The 9,342-nt window shown below is 50.0% G+C and overlaps 1 protein-coding gene across 1 annotated transcript; it reads left to right on the top strand.

The window, feature by feature from the left end:
* The first annotated feature begins 3,376 nt into the window (after nucleotides 1-3,376).
* Nucleotides 3,377-8,890, top strand: LOC101699903 (2'-5'-oligoadenylate synthase 1). Its single transcript, XM_013071770.3, has 6 exons — nucleotides 3,377-3,665; nucleotides 3,942-4,242; nucleotides 4,669-4,859; nucleotides 6,043-6,275; nucleotides 7,062-7,281; nucleotides 8,624-8,890. The coding sequence occupies exons 1-6, from the start codon at nucleotides 3,489-3,491 to the stop codon at nucleotides 8,753-8,755; spliced, it is 1,254 nt and encodes a 417-aa protein (XP_012927224.1). The 5' UTR covers nucleotides 3,377-3,488; the 3' UTR covers nucleotides 8,756-8,890.
* The last annotated feature ends 452 nt before the right edge of the window (nucleotides 8,891-9,342 follow it).

Raw genomic sequence — 9,342 nt, 5'->3', positions numbered from 1 at the left:
TTGTGTTTTCTTCTAAGGCAGTCAGGGACTTAAAAGCTGGTTTTGCTATTAAAAAAAAAAAAGAAAAAAAACCCAACCAAACAAACAAAAACAGTGACTCTTCAGTTGCACCTATGAAGCCCAACAGGTAGTAACTAAAGCAGAACAAAACTTAGCCTTGTTTTTGTATCTGTTTCTTTTATTATCTTAAAGCTTTGGGGTGTGACCCCTGCTGGGCTCTGCACATGACACTGCCACTAGCATTAAACTTAATGGGCTACAGGTGGCAATATCAGGCTGATTAGCCCTAAATTTACATACCCTATCCCTGCCCACTTTCAACACCAGGATAAGAGATGTAAAGGGACGTTCAGCTACCACAGGGCACCCAGCAGTCTTCAGTCATTGCTCTGAACCTCCCCTGCCCAGGGACAACACTTGTGCAAAACTTCGACTTCTGGAGCAGAGACCAACATGCTTCCTCTAGCAATAAGGACTTATCCTGAGTCTCCTTGCGAAACCAGAGCTGAGATAACGATCAAATGGGCTCTAGCCTCCCCTAGCAGACCCGTAAAAGGTGGTTCAGTTGCCTTGTGACAGCCCCGCCAGCCTGATCTTCACCTTCGGGGCTGTGTCCTGTCCCCCTCAGCTCCCCACGCACAAGTCCTTTCCTTATTTTCTTACTTTCTAATTCTGCCTAATAAATCTCCCTTTGCCTCTCAAAGACCCATCCTGAAATGCTTTTCTGCAACAAGCTGCAAAGAACCTGCCTGGGCTGAGTTGAAGTCCCCATCTCCTCTGTAGGGGCACTTCCTTGGACCCTGTCCGGTGACAGCAAAATCACCTGCCCAAAAATCACACCCGCCTTCTGATCACATCCAAATCCTGGCCTGTCGTGGGCCAGGTCGTTTCCTCTCTCTGAATCTGAATTTCCCCATCAGGAAAATGAAGACAATAAACCCTTCAGAGAGTTGCTGAGCAGTAGTTACTGCAATCACAGAGCACACACAGAGTCCCCTACACATTTATAAATGCCATTCAGTTTGCTGGCCTCTGTGTTTGGGCCGTGTCAGGAGCACACGGTGAGGACAGTGCTTTCAAGGTGGCACTGGCTATACACAAGGGACGTTGGGGCTAAGAAGGGCAGGAGCTCCAGAGACACAGGAAACAGATCTTCTGGGTCTCCCCCAGGTGGGAGCTACCAACAGCTGGAGGTGTTTATTAGGAAGAGAAAGTTAGAGGCAACAGCAAGATGCGGCTCCGGTCCCCCAGAAAGACTGACAAAGGGGAGCCAGGGAGCAGAGCAGGTCAGGGGTCTGGTGGCTCCTGGGGAAAGCAGCGCACACCAAGCCGCACCTGGTACTTGGCCAAGTGAATTAAACATTATCCTGAAAGCTTCCGAGCTGACCACAGGGGCGTTGGCTTAATGAGGTTAAATGAGAGACCAGGGCGCATGAAAACACAGGGAAGCAAGGCACTAGTCACATTTCCTGGGCACTGGTCCAGATACATTGCATGACCTTGAGCAAGTCGCCTCCTTCCTCTCTCTCCTCCTTGGACTGCATGGGTAGGACATGAGATAATCACGATTCTCTAACTTGTCACAGCCACAAATGTCCCCATTTCCCAGTCATTCAAGGAAGATTGAGGCCTTTATCTGAGGGTGGACACCTTAGCCACCCTTGTAGTATCTTTGTCAAATAACAGAGAAATGTGTCCCCTGTAATTTCCTGCTTCTGTTTCAAAGGCAAGTTCTGCCTGGGCAGAACTGCAGTTCTCCAATTATTTCCTCCATCTTCTACATTTTCTCCCTCTTAGATTATTGTCCACAACAATTTAGGGAATTTGCCTTTATTGCATGTTTCAAAAAATTCACTGCTGGTTTTCTTTTACACTCATGTGTATCCATATCCTGTAGATTTACTGAAAAGTTTACTTTTCATTAGCTACAATAGCCGTAAAGACATCTGGAGCAGAATGAACCTTTGACCCCCACACACAGACATGCACGCACAGACACACTCCAGCTGTTGAGGGAAGGGAGCTTTGGAGGTGACGTTTTGCTCAAAATATAAATCAGGACATTAAGAGCAGCAGAACAGAGTCAACTGACTGATCAGCTGGTTAGGAGAAGGGTGGTTACGAGAGATAATTAATTGGTGTCTACAGGCCGTTTTATCCAACAACCAAAAACTACATTCTTCTCGATCTCACATAGAACATTTGTCAAAAACAGATCGCATAGACTGCATTCTGGGCCAGAAATAACCCTTAACAGATTAAAATAAGAGATGTCATTCAAAGAATACTGTTTACAGCAATGAAACTAAACAAGAATCAATAAATCAAAGATAGCTAGAGAATTGCAAAATACATCAAGATTAAATAACGTGTGGGACAAAAAGAAGTCTCCAGAGAGATTTAAAATTAATTTGAATAAAATGAAAATTTAACAACAACCCATCCCTACTTGTGAAAGCAGCCAGCCAGGGGTACACACCTTCAACCTCAGCCGTCCTGGAGGCTGAGGCAGGAGGATGATAAGTTTAAGGGCAGCCTGGGCAATTTAGGGCGATGCTGTCCAAAAATAAAAAATAAATGATAACATGTTAGTATCAATTGATCAGTTGCAACAAATTTACCACAACAATGTTAAAAATACAGGAGCATGGGGTGTACTCAGTAGCACGGTGTTTGCTGAATTTGATCCCCGGAACAAAATAATAGTGATAGCGAGGATGAGAAATTATGGGTGGAAAGAGAGGAGTTTATGGGAATTCTGTATTTTCTGTTCGATTATCTATAAACCTGAAACTGCTGTAAGAAATAAAGTCTATGAATGAGAAAGGAAAATATATAGGATGATAGCATTCTTTAAAAAAGAAAAGAGAACTTTGTGTGTGGTGTGTGTGTATTCACACAGAAAACATCAGAAGAGCTTGACACCCACGTGTGTGCAGCAGTAGGCAGTTTGGGGTTTTAGGAAACTAGATGACCTTTCCACTTCTTGATTTTTCTAAGTTCTTTTTTGGTCTTTTTGTGTGTGTGTGTGTGTGGTACTGGGGATCGAACCCAGGTCCTTGTGCTTACAAGGCAGGCGGTGGAACCACTGAGCTAAATCCCCAGTCCATCTTTTTTGGTCTTTTTGAAGCATTGCACATGTTGCTGCTAAAAAAAAAAAAAAAAATCACAGGACATTATGAAACAATTTTTCAAGAAAATGAAAGATGAAGGAAACTCAAAGTCTGCTTTTAAGTAAGATTTATTTGGGAGAGAGTGAGAGCAGCACCTGGGAGCTCAGCAGGAGCAAGCTGAGGGGTCCGGGCTGACTCAGGGCCAGGGCAGGGCTGATTGGCCAAGAACACAGTGCAGGTCCTCCCTCCCAAGGAAACGAAACTAACAGCCTCCAGCAAGGGCTCCGCCTGTGGTAGAGGCAAAGGCAGGCAGTCCCCAGAGACGTTTGTGCAGCTGAAACAGACACAGCGCCCCAGTCCTTCCTGGCTACCGGGATGGCCCTCACAAACACCACCGCCAAGGATCTGGACAAGTTCATTGAAGACCATCTCCTGCCGGACACCCGTTTCCGCACAGAGGTCAGACAGGCCATCGATATGATCTGTGCCTTCCTGAAGGAAAGGTGTTTCCGAGGTGCCCGCCACCCTGTGCGGGTGTCGAAGGTGGTGAAGGTGAGCCCAGTTCTGCCTGACCCGGGGTGGGCGGCTGAGTGGACAAGAACATGGACTCTCACTGTTCATGACCCGCGTCGCTAAAACGGGAGGCCATAATAGCATCACCTAACCCATACAGTCAAGGGGAGCACTGCAGAAAGGGAGGTGTGTTTTGTTCCTCCCTTTGTCCCTGGAACAGTGGCGGGGCTCAAGAGTGCTAGTGATGGTTCTCAGCCCTTTATTTAGGGGCCCTTCTTGCCGCGTGTCCGCTGTTACTCTTGTTATCTTTTGTAGGGTGGCTCCTCGGGCAAAGGCACGACCCTTAGAGGCCGGTCTGATGCAGACCTGGTCGTTTTCTTCACAAACCTCAGCAGTTTTCAGGAGCAGGTGTCACGCCGGGGAGAGTTCATCACGGAAATTAGGAGACAACTGGAAGAGTATCAAACCCATAACTCAAAAGACATGTTTCAAGTAACCTTTAAAGTCCAGAATCCACAATGGTCCAACCCCCGCGTTCTCAGCTTTGAGCTAAGTTCCCACTGGTTGACATGGAATACAGTGGAGTTTGATGTGCTTCCTGCCTATGACGCCCTGGGTGAGTGTCCCCGGCCCCTGAGGCCTCAGCCTTTGTCCTGTAACTCAGTCTCACCCTCTCTCTCCTGCTTCTGAGCTGACATCTATAGTTTGAGCTTTGTCCAAACATCCTGTCATTTTAGAGCCATGGAGGGGGGAGATTTTAGTTCTCCTGGGACTAAGCAAGGCTATAATACACCACAAAGCGATGTTAAATAGCAAATTGATCCCATTTGGGGACAAAGACTTTTCTCATAGAACGTTTACAGCTTGCCACTGCCCGACACGTGACATGGCACACGGACCCCACGGGAGTGATGATACTTACTGCCGTCGGAACTCCTGCCCTTTCCACTGCACCCCACAATCAGCAAACTGTCACCTCAGAGGGAGGAGAGAACCTCAGAGAATGGCTGACATCTTGAAGTTATTATCTCCTCCCTAACAGGTCAGGTCAGCAACACCAAAGCCTACAGACCCAATCCCCAAATCTATGTCAAGCTCATCAATGAGTGCACCTTGAGCCACAGAGAGGGTGAGTTCTCCACCTGCTTCACTGAGCTCCAGAAGGCCTTCGTGAAAGGGCAGCCAACCAAGGTGAAGAGCCTGATCCGCCTCGTCAAGCACTGGTACCAGCTGGTAAGGCCACCTCCCCGGACTGTGGGCCCAATGGGATGGGGAGAAGACAAAGAACAGAGTGAAGGAGACAAGGGGAGGAGAAAGGGGGGAACAGAGGAAGGGAAGAGGGGAGAAGGAGGACAGCTGGAGGGGGTAGGCAGGAGAGGGATGCTGCAGGAGAGAGAAAGAAAAGGGCAGAGAGGGAGGGATTTCCATGCTTCACTGAATGGTTTCTCCCACTCTGACTTCCGATGAACCAATATTTTCTTTAGCTGCATCTAATTCACCATTGATTTGTTAGTTACAGTTGTCATTTTTATCCTAGAATTTCTACTTTGTTCTTTTCCAAGTCTGCCATGTCCTGCTGCTTCAAACCCTTATTCCTTTGAACCTAATGCTCTTAGCTTCTTTCAAGCCTGGGCTCAATCAATCCATGTTGAAAGTTTTCTGTATTTTTTTTTTTGGTACCAGGGATCGAACTCAGGTCCTTGCACTTGCGTAGCAGGTGGTGAAACCACTGAGCTAAATCCTTGGCCCAGTTTTCTGTATTTTTTCATTATTCTTTTTTTCCTGTCAGTCATTGTCCACGGTGTTTTATTTCCATGTGGCCTTGGATATCTGTGTGCTGGTCATTGTCCTTAAAACTGTTTGCAAATAAAATCGAGGCTCTAGGACCCTAGGTCATCTGCCCAGCATCAGACAGTCGTGAAGCTGGGGTTCAAACCCACATCAGGAAGAACCCAAAGCTTGCCAGGCTCATTTGAGCACACCTGTAATGCCAGCACTCTAGCAGGCTGAGGCAGGAGGATCACAAGTTCAAGCCAAATCTAGGCAACTTGGGGAGACCCTATCTCACATCGTAAAAACCAGCCGAGGATGAACCTTACTGGGAAGACCCTGTGTTCCATCCCCAGTATTGAAAAAGACAGGTCCAGGGCTCAAACTCTTCACCATGGTCAGCACACTCCTCTTACAAGGATAATCAGTAAATACACTAGACTTTGGAGGCACATGGTGTGTGTCACAGCTCTGCTGCTGCAATGTGAAAACACCCACAGATGGCCACTGAATGAATGGGCCCAGCTGTGAGCCAATAAAACTTTATTTACAAAAACAAGTCCCCAGGCTGGGTTAGCCCATAACAAATGTACTTTACACAGAAGCTGGACAACCCTGTTTCTCTGATTGTTTTTCCTCCTCTCAGTGCAAACGAAATCTTGGGAGTCCCCTGCCACCACAGTATGCACTGGAGCTGCTGACGATCCATGCTTGGGAGAGTGGGAGTGGAAAAACCTCTTTCAACATGGCCCAGGGATTCAGGACTGTCTTGGAATTAGTCATCGAGTACAAGCAGCTCTGTGTCTACTGGATGGAGTTTTATGACTTTGAAAACCCTACCATTGGAGACTACCTGAAGGGGCAGCTGAGGAAACCCAGGTACCCTCCCTCCATGGGCTCAGCTCCCCACACACGGGAACAAACCCCCGGGCTCAGCAGCAGCGCCCTGGATACACAGGGGCCCCTCCCCACACTTACTGAGCATCTCCTATTGCCTGTCACTGTGCTGGGCTCTGCACAGCTGCCACTTGGTGGGGACCAAAGGCTCCAGCATGAGGGGACAGGCATCTGCTAGCCCTTTGACAGATGGGTAAACTGAGGTTCTGAGCTCCTCCTGAACCTAAACAGAAAAAGGTACGGAGCTTGTCCAAACCAGAACAGACAGTGAGGGAAACAGCTGGCACTGACCTGAAATAAACAGCAGCAGCTGCTGTACCAATGACTCTTGCAGGAACGGAAAGCCTGTAGTAGTGAGCATCACCGTCCGTGTAAGCCCCGGGCACTGAGCCTCTGTTTAGCCGCAGTCACCGTGCTGAGCATTCCTCCAGTCTCGGTTCAGCTTTGCACCACGTCGTTAGGGACAGGCCTGTTTGATGTTCAACTCTCCCCATTTCACAGATGAGACTGAGGCTTAGCGAGGGCAATGACCTACCTAAGGGCACAGTGCTGACAAAGGGCAGGGGAGGAGTTGGGAGCCAGGTTCATGTTGAAGGCCCCTCTGCTCAGGCCCACTGCTCACTCGGGGCAGGGCCTCAGCACACATCCGGAGCAGCGACCTTCTGTGTCCCTGCTGGTGCCCACGTCCCCACCTGCCCCAGGCTGCTCTCAGCTCTGCCATTACAGAACCCAGCTCCTCACAGGCCCTCTCCGATGATTGTTTCTTAGGCCTGTGATTCTGGACCCCGCTGACCCTACTGGAAACTTGGGTGGTAAAGACTCAGAGCGCTGGCAGCGGCTAGCACAAGAGGCAGAAGCCTGGCTGAGCTACCCGTGCTTTAAGCTCTGGGATGGGTCCTCTGTGAGCTCATGGGAACTGCCAGAATTGCACAGAAGATCAATAATGATGGACGAAATAGGAATGTATTTGGAGGCTGGGCAATGGAAGGTAACTGAATTGGGGGCTTTAAGGCTGACTTGCTATTAGCAGGTAGGTGGGGTCTGGTTCGAGGCGGTCTTGGGGGTCAGAGCTGGTAGTGCCCACCTCCCTTCTCAACCTCCTCCCTCTCCTGTCTGCTTCCTGACCACTCACACATGAGCAGCTTTTCTCCGTGGCAGGCTCTTCCACCGAGCTATGTCTGCATTTGAGCCTACAGCCATGAACTGAACCTTCTGAAACCGGAAGCCAAAATAACCTTCTCCTCCTTTAAGTCACGGGTGTCAGGTGTGGTGTCTGAGCATCAGGGCAGTGACTAAAACAGCTCCTGAGGCCCGCGGTCCTCTCTCAGACACGCGGCTTCAGATGTCCCCCGTGTAGCTGGAGACCTCGCTACTTAAGAAATGACCTCCTGCTCTTGGTCACCCAGGTTCCTAGAGCTGCAGGCTGGGCTGCACAGCACACAGTCATTTGACCCCCAGAGCGTTCACGCCCCTTCTCCAGAGCCCACCGCCCTACCAGTGACAGTGATTCATGGGGACCGGCACACACTGGATTCTGATTGGGGCTCTGGTTCTGTCCTGAGACCTTTAACACACACGATCTCATTCAAGCCTCACAAGGACCCCATGAGCCAGGCTTATGACCACCCCCACCCTACAGACAAGAAAAGGGGCCCAGAGAGTGTGGTCACTTCCTCGGGGTCACTCAGCCGTGAGTGGCAGGGCTGGAACTCTGGACTCCAAAGCCAGCACTCAACGTCTGTGCTGAATGAACAGTGTCTCCTCTCATCCCCTCTCCCCAGCTGACAACTGGGAGACTCTGGGCAACTGGGTGACAGGGGCTGTGTCACACTGCTAAGCAGGGGCACAGGGACCTGACCTTGGATCTTTCCATTCCCAAGGGTAGGGAGGGGCCTTTCTGATCCTGGGGAACTGATGATGTTACGGTGTCACAGGTGGGTCCCCCGGAGAGCAGACTGGGGTGGAGTTTAGGGTGCAGGATGTTTGGGTGAGGCCACTGAGCCAATGCCCTGCAAGGGAGGGCAGTAGCAGAAGGGGGACAGGGAGAAGTGGGCAGGGATGAAGGACAGTGCCAGCCTCGACCAACCCCAGGCATAGCCCGGGAGCCTCAGTGGCCAATAGCCCTGCCACACAGCAGACAAGTGGCCACCAAACGAGGGCCTCTCCCCAGCCAAAGCCTCCCAAAGGGGCTGGAGGAGCCCACTGCCACCTTCTCGGGGGCTGGGACCTGCCAGTGCTCGCTCGAGGGCACGGTGGTGGCCACTGGTCACTGACAACCAGTCCGGAGGTAGCAAGACCAGCTCCTGACGAGTTGTGTTTTACCTCCGCAGCCTCCAGCACACAGTGAGGGCGATGGGGTGACCTGGCCACAGGCTAGAGTCAGAGCAAATCCAGACTCTGACTTCCTCCAGCACATGTCAGCTCCGCAGGCCCAGGAGACCTGGTCGTGCACCCTCCTGTGAGCACCAGGCATCTGCGGGCCGAGGGGTGACAACAGACCTGAGAGATGACCAGAGAGATTTAGACAAGAGAGCGGCATTCAGCCTTGATTTTCATCTGTGTCCCATTCATGATCAATGACAATAAAAATGACAGAAGCTGCCATGGTAGGTGTTTATTTCCTTCGAGGCACAGCGTCAGAAGTATAGGTGTGTGTGTATTCACTGATTCTACTGAAAACATTGAGCAAAAACTTACTGGGTCTAGGCCCTGGCAAAGCAGCAGTGAATGAAGCAGACTAAAGGCCCTATCCTTGTGGAGTTCACATTTTGATATTTAATGGTTTTGGGTGCTTTCAAATTTCCTACCTTTCTAAGAAATCCTCAGCTGGGCATGGTGGTGCACACTGCAACCTCAGCAACTTTTGATGCTGAGGCAAAAGGGTTGCAAGTTCAAGGCCAGTCTCTGCAACTTCTAAAAAATTAAAAGGGCTGGAGAAATATCTTCGTGCAAGGGCACCTCTGGATTCAATCCCCAGTAAGGCCCTGAGAGGTGAGAGGGGGTAGGGAGGGGAGAGAACCAGAGACCAGCATCCTTGTCTGCATCTCTA

Source organism: Heterocephalus glaber, unplaced genomic scaffold, assembly GCF_053883595.1.
Source record: "Heterocephalus glaber isolate CG9 unplaced genomic scaffold, H.glaber_assembly_v1.0 deba00001687, whole genome shotgun sequence".
In the NCBI taxonomy this organism is placed as follows: Eukaryota; Metazoa; Chordata; class Mammalia; order Rodentia; family Bathyergidae; genus Heterocephalus; species Heterocephalus glaber.
The sequence above is the reverse complement of the archived record's forward strand: the minus strand, read 5'-3'. Positions and strand labels throughout refer to the sequence as shown.